This window comes from Gasterosteus aculeatus, chromosome 9 (assembly GCF_964276395.1).
Source record: "Gasterosteus aculeatus chromosome 9, fGasAcu3.hap1.1, whole genome shotgun sequence".
NCBI classification, from domain to species: domain Eukaryota; kingdom Metazoa; phylum Chordata; class Actinopteri; order Perciformes; family Gasterosteidae; genus Gasterosteus; species Gasterosteus aculeatus.
The window spans coordinates 16060479-16072791 of record NC_135696.1 but is presented as its reverse complement, the minus strand read 5'-3'; the positions used below and the strand labels follow the sequence as shown (position 1 = coordinate 16072791).

The 12313-nt window shown below is 43.6% G+C and overlaps 1 protein-coding gene across 2 annotated transcripts in view; it reads right to left on the bottom strand.

The window, feature by feature from the left end:
• Positions 1-6979: 6979 nt before the first annotated feature.
• The window catches only part of cntln (centlein, centrosomal protein), a 71250-nt gene continuing 65916 nt past the window's right edge, over positions 6980-12313 (bottom strand). For both annotated transcript variants that reach the window (XM_040187167.2, XM_040187168.2), the window contains exon 27: positions 6980-7756. In XM_040187167.2, coding sequence (XP_040043101.2) covers positions 7646-7756 — 111 coding nt within the window. In that variant the 3' untranslated portion in view covers positions 6980-7645. The remainder of the gene's footprint in view (positions 7757-12313) is intronic.

The window sequence follows — 12313 nt, the reverse complement described above, 5'->3', positions numbered from 1 at the left end:
GACAGCAGATTGGGGTAAATATCTCCTTTATTTGTTAATAGCTGAAAACGGCATAATGACATCGGCTTTTCAGCACCCTGGACAGTGGTAACAGTGCTGCAATTTGATTGGCTGTCAGTGAGTGCCAGCTATCCACGATTTGCCTCCGCGTGGGAGGCGAGATTGCGAACCACTACACCACTCAAAAGTCTATGGTTAGAATCTCTTATGACTCAATTTTAGGAAATATTAAGATTTCTTTTCAAACGTACGTTTTTTCACAACCACGCCCCCTCATTTGACTATAGTAAGGATTTCATGACTTTTTCGCAAAATATTTTAGGATTTTTAAAAAAAAATACTTATTTTTGGAACAAGGAATCTTTTAAAAATGTTCTGTACGTTTCTTCACCACCACGCCCCCTCATATGACTATAGTAAGAATTTCATGACTTTTTTGCGAAATATTTTTCAAATGTTTGTTCGCTCTGAGAAGGTCAAGGGCCCATTAGTGGTTCCATTTCATCAAAAGGAATAATGAAATGAAATATAATCTTATTTAATTTACAGTTTCGTTTTAGACAATCATTTGTATAGCCTAGTAACTCCACATGTTTCCTTTTCTGATGAAGCTTTCTTTTGTGTTGCAAAATAGTTATTTCAGATACTCTTGGATAATCTGGGAAATGATGGAACGCAGGGATATGTTTCTTACATGAAAAGTGGACACATAATTCTTAAACACGTCACAATTTACAGTATACAATGTTATGAAAAGCTTTTTATTAAACTTTTCAACAGTACACAAAGTACAGTCATATTACCACTATCGTAAACATCTAAGAAAGTAAAATGCAACATCCAGGATCAGGGATGTTCATCACGGAACCTCACATAGTAAAACACGGTGGGGTTATTTTATTACAGCCTGGGTACTTGTACATTGGATACTTCTACATTCAACTTATAATACATGCTTCAGCAAGGCTTCTGAGTGCAGTGCTTTTACTTGTGTCTTAGTAGTTTTGCTTCAGTAAATGATCAGAACCCTTTTTTCACTTAGACATCAGGATGAAATGAAGAGTAAAACCTTACCAGCATTGAGAGATTTATAGTAATGTGCTTTACTGTACGTTTTGTTGTCTTCAAATCAGATGAAGGGGCTTCAAACCTGGCAGCGGACAGCGGGCACCACGTCTCCAGCACCGTGGACAGCGCCCACCAGCAGCGCCCAGATGTTCTATTCCAGCAGCAAGGGAATTGAACATCTGCAATAATGCACTCAAACAATGTGCATACATGCTTGTTTACACACGTACTGGTACCTCAACTGTTAAACACGGAAGTCAATTTTTGACCCACGGAAAATAATCTGTTTCTAATCTTACCGCAAGCTCCATTAGTTTGTGTTAGAAGCGTCGGATCGCCGAAAACGGATTCATTTCAACCCAAACGGAATTAGAGCGTGTCAACATTCATTTAGAATAGTGCGCGCGGACTTTTAAGTGCCCTGTAATGTAGAGCTAGAAACCCTGCATATTGCCCACAGTTTAATGAACACATTGTCAACATGCAACGAATCACGTCCACCCAAACTTCCCGTCATCACGATTTCATTTGGATAACGGGAATAGAATTCGTGTCCGCGACCCTGACGCCAATAATGGCTCGAAATGAAAGTGAAGAAGTAACCTGCACACATCGATGAACATATAGAAAAACACACCCGTCGGACCAGAATTTGATTTAACATTAACACTTAATTACATGCAGACATCTTCTTTGTATCGCTAACAATTTATTGGTCGTCCCACAACTCCATCATTAATCTGTAGATTGAAATCTGTAACTTAGTTTTCTTTCGTTCTCAAACAGTGTCTAATTATTAACAATGGATTACATAAGGAGGCGGTGCTGTTTCATTTCTTATGCTAGTGGCGCCATCCTGTGGAAGAAGAAAGGAATGATCGATCATCCATCTCCCTGTCCGTTGGTGCTACTAAGACACCAAACACAACTTGTGCTTTCAATGAAATATCAATTAGGTAAGTTGTAAAAATGGGTTAAAAAGGCGATCCGTTCATTTATAAATCACTGATGCATACATGCAAGATAAGATAACACGACCTCCAGATGTCTGATCGCCTCCGTAACCCTTTTTTACAACTTACCGTATTCATAAAAATATGCAACTTCAAGGTAAACACATAATGAGTGTGATGTCAAAATTAAAGTAATGTACAACTCTATACGTTAGAAGATATTACAAGTCCTGCTCTGCACACTATGCAGCACTGCCCGCTTCCCAGCAAGTCAGAATCCTTCGATGCTTTGCTTCCATCTTGTGGTAGAAAATGATGCAGCAATCCTTCACACATCGGACACAACGCAGGAGCACCCTGAACACCTGTTGGGTCTGAGGAGCGTCAAACCGGCTGACAGTCAACTGAGTCGAGATCTTCTCTCAGTTTTCCTGCTCGGTGGTCCGTTTGAGCGTGTGTGGGACATTTGTCTAAACTCATGGGGCAATAAATCTCACCTGCACCGAACAGCCAGACGGAGGCTGAAGAAGAAAGAAATACGGGATTGTCGCCATTGACTTAATTTCACTGATCAGTGGTGTTTTGTCATCATCTCTGATTTTGGAATTTGGAAGAGTGTGGCGTTTTTGATTAAAACACTACTAAAACATTTATGAGTATGTTTTTGCATGGATTTTGGCTGAAGTTTGTCAAAATGTTTTCCACACTTCCCATTCCCATTTCCCATCCCAAAGAAATTATAACAATATTTTTTTTAAAATCACGCAACAACTTACTCAGATGGAAACAAGCCCCAGTGATACTTGGACTCGGTCACTTCAGACGGCAACTTTCTCCCAAACTAATGAACCAGATATTTTCTGTCCTCAGACGCAAAGCTGAGGTCAATCGTCCAATGAGGTCACCAGAACTCAAAAGAGCAGACGCAGTGCTGAAGTAGACAAACCGCACACTCCTAAACATTGTGTTCTTTAAATCACAGACTGGTGTGTAGACTGGACGGGCCAACTCCTCCTCCCCCTTTTATCCCTGTGATGGTAACAAGCTAAGTCTCCTTTGTCTTCACTGTGATGGAATCGGCAAAGGCCCAGATCATCCCTTCTAGCACTCTGGTACATAAAATCTAACGGGCAGGCTGAGCGGAGTGACAACCTCGACTACTGGGGACCAAACATCACACCACTTGTTTTAAAATCAGGTGCACGATTAGTATCATGACTTAATAACAACATCTTAATATTTCCTGGTTTGGGGTCGTCGGACCTCCTCCTTAACTACATGCGTGTGTCGGTGCAGATGGAAAAGTCAAGAGGACACCCCCGCCCCTTCTTTGTGTCATTTGTCACACACATATTTGTCACACACATATGCCGGGCGCGTGCGTCACACTCATGCCTTTGCGTGTTTCGTAATGCCTACCTCGATCCCCAGGCCGATCCATTCCACTCAAACATGCTAATGTACCTGTGCTCTGCTTTAATTGGTCCCAGTGATGCTCGCCCTGCTCCACCTGTATTCACGGGAAGCCTCCAGTCAGTCCTGCAGTCAGGCCCCCGCCACCGTGCAGTGCTAATATTATGCAAACAAACACTTCTTTGTTGTTTGGCACTCTTTCCGCCGACCCGCCACTGTGGAAGACAGGGAGAAAGTGAGTAAAGGGAAAAGGAGAGAAAGGAATGAGGGGTGGGTGAATGGGGTCGGATGGGGGTAGTGGGGGGGGTGCATGAATTCATTAGTGCGATTACCTGAGGTGTGCTACTTTACAGGGGGTAATCTGCCAGCCCGCTTCATACCCTCCAAACTTCAGCCAGTCCGCTAATGAGCGCTCGGAAAAGTTAGTCAAGGTGCAGAGGTGCTTTGAGGAGCGATACGCCGCAGACTACAGTGTTATTATATATATGCTGGAGCAGAAAACAAAGGATGTTCTCTATTTTCTAACAGCCACTGAAGACCGATACGATTTAGTTTGATTCTAAAAACACATAATGAAACGGTCAAGTTTTGTATATCTGACAGCGGGAAATCTCCGATTAAAAATATCAAGCGACACATCGTCACCAAGACAACATCCCAGATTAGTCACAAGGACACCGGAGGGTTCCGGTAGTCACTTTCAAAGAGTCGCTTCTCTCTGTGGTGAGGTAGCGGACAGTGAGAATGTGGGATTAGAGATCAGATCAAACCCCTTTCCCCGAATCTTTTTTTTCTTCTTCTCTGCCCAGGAGCTCAGGCCGTGGCTTTAGAGAGACAGCTGCCATGAGCAAGGCTTAGGACGGTCCACGGGGGACGGAGGGAGAGCGAGTGTCAAAGAACAAGAAAAGCGCAGGAACCGCTTGGTTACGACGAGAAAAGACAAAGAAGTAAGAGGGAGGGGAGAGGAATCCAAAAAGACAAGCCAGGAGATACATATATTTATATATGTATCTCTATAGATCCGGTAACTCTCCCCTTCCACTGGCCCTGTGCCTCCGCTTTATCACACAGCATCAAAACATAGCTTTAGTCCCCCGAGTGGCTGGCCTTTTTATCTGCTCCCCAGCTTCCCACGGCGGGCCGCATCCACCCATAATCTGCTGCCGTTTCATGTCTGCAGTGCTGTAGAGGAGGATAAGGGACTTGTTGAAGTGAAGATCAATGAGGTTGTATACATAGCATATGTGCATCAGAAGAGTGTGATCCCTTTTTTCTTTTTACGGTGTCATCCGATATAATGAAAAAGAACAGTCGTGCTGTATCTGTGATATAAAAGTAACAAAAAATAATAATAATTAGGCTCTTGGGTAAAAAAAAAAAAAATCACACAACAGTCAGAGATAAATACAAAAGCGTTGTGAGATTTCTGTCGTGAACTCAACATCTACCTTTTGTTTCAGAACCTTCTCCCTGTGGGTCAAACATGAAGGAATCACACAATGAACACTGTAAACATGTTGCATTATACATTTGTCAAAGACATTTGGCTGTATGTCACAAGTACCTTGTTTTTTTTAAGACGGTGCCAAGTGTCTGAAATCAAAGCAGACTGGCACACTGGCAGCAATAGTTGGTTGTGAAACTGTGTCAGTGAAGTAAAGGAGATCACCAGAGGCTGTTTTCTACTCACTCCGCAGCTGCTTGACGAGATCTACGAGGACTTAATTGTGCATCAGTTGGAGGCTGCAGAAATTCTCGGGCTGTGCTTTGAGTGTTCTTTTGTACTGTGGGCTTCCCGCCTTCCCACCCAAGTGGCACGCACTCACACCAGACTGAGGGAACTTAAAAGTACCACAGAGAAGCCTTGGGACACACACACACACACACAAATCATCGATCGACCCCAAAGTCAACCCGTGACCCTGACCTCCTCTACCCCCTCCAGGAGCAATCTTCTGCAGGAAAACGCAAGAAAGTTGGATTTGAAAAGAAGTCCGGGTGAGAGAAAGAGATAAAGACAGGGAAAAAAAAATGACACCAAGCCCAATGTGATTGTGTTGGAATGAACAAAAGGGGGAAGCGAGGAAAACTTTGCATTTGGAACTACTGATCAAAGTAATTCCCACAGGAAACCTCTCCTAATGAGAGCTATACCAGAAACGAAGAGTGGAAGACGAGGAGTGTGAAGGAGAAGAAAAGGAAGCAACGGCACATAATTCCTACACAGAAAGTAAGGAGATGAATCGTACACACGGCCTGCTGGAAGACGTGGCGTGTGTCTGTGTGTGTGTCTGTGTGCGTGTCTGTGTGTGCGTTGGGAGGGGGGTTGTTTGAAGGGTGTTTTCAAGATCGTTTTAACGTCTTCACTGAGGGAGCGTCAGAGGCAAGGCCAGGTTAATTAAACCCAAGGGAGTACCAGCTGAGGGGAGGGGGGGGCACATTTGAATATGTCATAGAAACAGCGCGAGGGTGTCAGCCGAGGCCGGGGATCGGCGAGCAAACATGTTGACTATGCATTACACGCTAAAGAGAAGAGAGAGAATTAGAGAGAGTCAGGCAGCAAAGGAGGGGTTGGGGGGGGGGGGGGGGGTGGCTTTGACATCATTTGCGTGGCTCTTTTATACCCACTGCGCCACCGGATTTCTCGGGAGTTATTAATGTTTGTCATTAGCTGCGCTCCCCTGGAGGACAGTGACGGGGGGGAGGGGGGAGTGAAAAACTGCCGAAATTTATATGGGACAAATATTGACAATAGCTGGCTCCTGGGTATTGGTGAGGAAGAAAAGATGCAAACTATGTTAATGAATGGTAATTAACCACAAGGGTTTGTCTCTCCTGGATCCCAGCTAAATTGGTCCCCGAGTTGCAGCTAGAGACAGTCCTGGCCTAATCCTTTATTATAAAAAGATAAAGGAAAACGACGTCATTAGCATATATTTGAGAAGGGAGGGGGGATTAAAAAGTGGAATTATTTCTTTATAATTCCTGAACGGAGGATTCTTCACACCAGTGTTAATTATACATAACAAAAAAAAAAAGGATGAATGCGATGAGGAGGAAAACAAAAGCTAGGAGGGATATAGAAGGACTAGAAAAAAAAAGAAAACTTGAAGGGGAGGTGTGTGTGGTCTCTCGCGTCGGATGCCAGCTCAAGGACAGAAGAGACTAGGATTATGGTTTAATATTCAGAATGAATAGTAAGAGTAGGAGGCAAAGGAGAGCAGATAAAAGGGGGTTGGAGGTTGCCTTGTCAGGGATGTAACCACTCCCCTAAAGCCCCCCTGAACGGTGCTGTGTGTGGGTGCTCCTGTGGACCCTCGGTAATGATTTCAACAGCAGGGGTCACATGTTACAGACGGGGACCACGCCAACAGCCAGCTGTCAATCACGAGAGAGGTGTGAGAAACCTGCTGTCCACCGGGGCATCTGACAGTCCTTTGAACTGGTGGGAAAACACCATTTGGAAACACGGCCATGAAAGTCATGGCTTCATCGTCGCCTTTGAAGAAAACAATAGAGACAAAGTGAAAAGAGAGACATTTGTATTATGTTGTAAAATTTTATTTTGAAAAGAATAGCTTTTCAGTGGAAACCATTGATATTTATTAAGTAGTACTACAACAAGCTACAACACATTTTATACATCAACAAACAGATAATTTCCTTCTGTGCATTTTGATGAATGAAATGCAATTGGATGCAAACTTACAGGGAATATTCTGTGCTTTCTTTATACTCTTGGCTTCCTGAAAGTGTTGACTTGGCACTGCTAGGTCAAGTCCCTGCACCCTGAGGTCCTACAGGTGGTAAATAAATTAGTGGGAGAAGTAAAATGTAGCAAAAAACCCCCCAAAAGTGTCTAACTTAAACATTTACGTAAGCAGTTGCCTTATCACCCCAGGTCTGCGTAGAGAGTGGCTGCATTGTAAATTAGCTTGGCGCTAAAGGGGCCCTGTCCAATAGACATAGTGCACTGAGCGCTAACACAGATGTCGAGGGCTCATTTACAAAAGCCCGACCGCTGAGCCGAGCCGGTGGACCCGGAGTGACTCGACAGCGCTTTTCTTACAAAATGTTGGTTCTGCTTCCCCGGCTCAGCTTGGCTCAGCCCAGTTCCCACCGAGTAAGAACCGGGGAGGGAGAGAAGAAAGGGGAGAGGGCGGGGGTGGAAAAGAAGAGGATGACAGTTTTTCCAGCCTCAGCCCAGGGAGTCAGGCTTTTTCGCTGACTGGTGTTGCGAGCGCGGCCAGCTCTTCTGTCAGCACTTTCCTCTCCTTCATCTTCACGCGCACAGCCTCCATTAGCTGGCCGGCAGAGGGGATCTGCAGGGGAGGGAGAGGATAGAAAAAGGGGTGTGGGGGCGGAGGTAGTAGGGGTTAGTGAAAATGGGGGAAAACACAAAAATGCACCTCTATTAAAAAAAAAGTCAGATTTCTGACACTTGGCAGCTTTTCGAAGAGCCTTTGTGCTGCTTTGTGAAACAAGAGAACCTCAGATGGGGCCTGAGGGCTTGTGAAACTTTTGAGGGACCGTCCATGTTCAGTGTTCTGACAAAGCAATTCATAAAACAGGCTACACAGCGTAGCTCTAACACCTAATCCTTTGTCGAAGATTCAATTCTCGATCGGTGGTACAGTAATGTACAAATCTTTAAACATAGCATCACATTTTACACGTCTGTCTTAAAGCAACAGATTTAGGATACTAAATAATATACATTCCTTACATAATAATCCCTTCATTGTGTTTTAACCCCTCCACGGCACTATTTAAAACACTTAAACAATCACACTTGTACTTGTGCACAGATTTTTTAATATGTTTTGTTGTTTTAAAAAGGTGGTTCCAGTTTATGTGAATTCATCAAAACGTTTCTTTTTTATATGCTTCATTCACCAAAGAAATGTCAGAAATATTGTTTTTGGTAACATGGGATGAATAGTACTTTTGGAGGAAGTTTTGCCTGAAGGAAGAAATAAAGGGGACATTTTGTACCGAAAATGGCTAAAATGTTGGAACCCCACTCATAGGTCGAATTAAAACAACAGGAGCATCACTATCTCACTGTGTTCATGCAGTATATGTGAGAGGATTGGACGTGATGTCCACTTAAATCGTGCAGCATGACAAATCATGACGAAATCATTAGGGCACCTGATCAAAGGTGATTCATACTGTATCACCCAGAAATATTCACATCAGGTTATGTGCAGCCTCTTACAAGCGCTTTTTCTATGAAAGGGAGACAAATTCATTCCCGAAGCAGTCACATGGCGTGAGGTGAGATGTGAGATGCTGAAAATAGTGACCTCTATATCACACAAGCTTTCACTTTTTATTTCTTAATAGAGAACGTAAAAAAATTAAAATTGGCTGAAAAACTTGACAGAGGAACATCTGCATCTGGGAATACAAGGTATTGTTGCTTTGAAGTAATTAACACAAACAAAATATTGGAATTAGGTCTGCAGCTGACAAGTTTCAAAGACATTTGAAACTATCGTTCAATCAAGTTTCAAAACGTCTGAAGAGTAAAAACTTCAAAAACTAAAACACGTGCAGTCCCCGTCCCCTTGACACATCCCTCCTCTTCATTACAGGCAACACGAGGTCCTGTGTGCAGGGATGTTGGAGTCAGTTCCAACAGCACCGGATGCATCAAACACACCTCACTATCCCGTAGAGAACCACTACACTCAAGTAACTGCTGAGACATCTCCCTCTGCCTCGGCCCTTCAGGGAGAATTCCATCTCCCTGTCTCATGCACACGTTCGTGTCCGCGCACACACACCCACACACACGCGCACAATTTCCTAATCAGCTAATTGCGCTAAGAGCCACTAACTATGCAAACAAACTAAAATAGAGACGCAGCCACAGCACAAGGCTCTATGGGACACTAAAGAGGGAGACTGGATCATTAAAAGTACTGATGAGGAAATATGGGTGAACAACACTGACAGGTAAACATGTTCTAGATAAACCAGATGGAGTCAAAACCAAGTATTAGTCAGATTAAACCCTATGTACTTTAAATCCCCTTCACTTCACATAAACACCTGTTTTTATCTTGGTGGAAGACAACGAGATAAAACGGAAAGAGACAAACAGGGCTGGCGTGTCCACATACGGACACGACGGCATCCAACGTCTCTACAAGAGTCCAGTAAAGTTGATCTACGGCGAGTACACCGGGAGAGGGCTTTTCTTTTCCCTCTCTCTCGGCTGACGATTCATCTCCCTCCCATCAGCGTTTCTTTGGCAACAGGGAAACACACAAGCTCACGCAGGACCGTCCTGTCCGACTGCCGTGTTCGCTGGGGACCGATACCCTGCAGGGTGGCTGGGGGTAAGCTGTGATGCAGCTGCTCTGCGTGATCCCCTGGGCCGCTTGAGGCAGTGTTACGGACTGGCACTAATGTTATGCTACAGCCGATTTAGCCGGGGCCCCCGTCCCCTTTGGCACAGCCAGCCGACAACAGCGCTAAGCAACGCAGGCGCTGTTTTTGCAGGAGGCCCCCGTCGCCCATGGCGACAGTCAAAGAAGCTACTGTAGCATTAAGCCATGCTAACTCACATCATTACTATTCAACAGGCCCTGCAGAGCAGGCCTTTTGTCCAGGTGTGATTTCAGGAACATGTTTAAGAAGTGAACTGACATGTAAAGCAACTGACACTGACAAAAGTGTGTGTGTGTGTGTGTGTGTGTGTGTGTGCATGACAAGAAGAGCTGCAAGCAAAAGGTGTTTTCATGAGCCAATTAAATGGCATTGCTATTCTATAGCCTGGGGCGCACCTCAAGGCAAGGAGCAGCTCAAAGTTGGAGCACTCCAGTGGCCATTGTCTGGTAGTGGCATTACACACATCAACTATTTTTTTCCCTTAAAAGATCGATCATCCCGACTCTTTTGTATTTTCCCCGAGAACGTGTTAGCTCAATTATTTCCAAGGGCCCAATTTGTGAGTATATCTAAAGATTGTGGTTGGCTGCAGGATATCTAAATGAGTCCAATTCTCCAAAATGAAGAAGGAGGGGAAATCAGAGCCTAAAAGTCATATCAGGGGGTCCCTTGTTCAAACTTCTGCGTGTGATCAGCATGCGACTACCAGTTATAGTTTACCACCTTATAAATATAAATTATAAACAGCCATGTATAATTAGGCAGACGTTGCTGATATTTGGCTTCCTTCTAATATCCTACAGCAGTGACTAACTGTAAATACACGTCCCAGCAGCATACCCAACAGTGTATAGAATTACTGTAACACACTGTAAACTACTGGTTTATTGGATAATATCCATTAAAAAAAGTTTAGGATCCAACTGGTATGACAGGAGCATCATCCCAGCGGGGAGGGATTCTTGCTATGAATCTTTGTCCCTGGCTATCGAGCCGTCTCTGATCTAGGCCACTACTCAAGGTAAGGGAGAAGTAGTTATAGTTTTATTACAGTGGGGGGAAAAAAACAGCTCTTTGATCTTTGATCTTCTCACTTTTGTTTGAAAATCAAATTTATCAAACGGGGGAATAACAACAACAACAGCATGATAAATAGATTTTTTTTTTTTAAACAAGCACAAAGGCACCATACTAAAAAGTCTTGCATTTGATTATCTCTGATAATGAATATGTCACATTTACAAAAAGGGGCTCAGGTGAAAAAAATCACTAAAGCACCGGCAAGCCTATTCTCTCCCTCCTTCATAATTACCTACGCCTGCAGCAGAGCAGATCCCTCTCTTTTCTCCCCTTACGGTCACTAGAGACTGATATGAAAGGGAATTGGACACTTGGGGCCACAAATACCGTAATTAAAAATCTCTCCTTTTCTTGATACGTTGTTTGGAAACATCATTTCAGTGTGCAACATGCATTTGTTAGGGATCTGACCCAAATACACCCAAGATTAAACACGGGAAAGCACCGGGTCTTTGTTTCAGGTTCCTACTCATTAGGTGTGAAAAATGAGACGATTCAGGCACGATTGGGGTATAAATATAGAAAGGTGATATCCATACAAAACAAAAGCAATCTCAGGCTGGATTCAGCAATCAAGAACACAGCCGTGATTACCAGTACGGCTCATTGGCCGAGGTAATGTACTGGGACGCAGTTACAATCAACCAACAGGTCTGCGCCTGCAGCAAACTGTCACATACAGTATAAAACTAGGAGGTGGCCGCTCAATGTTTTTGAACCTGACAGATTTTACCCGTCTAATCATCTATTCAATGAGGAAATGTCTACTTTCATCGTTGATTCTCTTCCTGTAGTGAAAAGGGTGAAATTCCACTACCCTCGAGTACAATCAGACCAGCTGTGACCTTTAAAGCTCCGAAAGAGCCTCAGGACTACAGAAAAATGGACATTATTCACCTGGACTATTTTTGATCCACTTCCCAAAATATGCTATATGGTAGATTTTTTCCACCTTGCCTGATTAAGTAAGTAAGCCCGAAGAGCTTAATGGCTAAGAGACAGCGGCAAAAGGCTGCATCGGCTGTTTCTATTTATGTGTTTAATGCAAGTCGAACCCAAGGAATAAGTCACAGCGTCCTCTGGTATTAGTAAATCAGGAATCAGGAAACATTTATTGCCAAAATACGTCAAACATAAAAGGAATTTGTCTTGGCGGTTGGTGCGTGACAGTGTAACAATAGACACAGCAGTGCACAAGTAATGAAATAAAATGCTAATGCAATGGGTTAGTAGAATAAGGCTATGGGTTAGTAGAAAACAAGAGAATAAAGTTAAAGTTACAAATTTAAAGTATTTAAAAAGTTAAACAATATTAAACATAAAGTGCACAAAGTGCACATAAAGTCTCCTCCAGGGAGCCCTGCCTCTTAATCCCTGCCACCGTTCCAGTGACATAT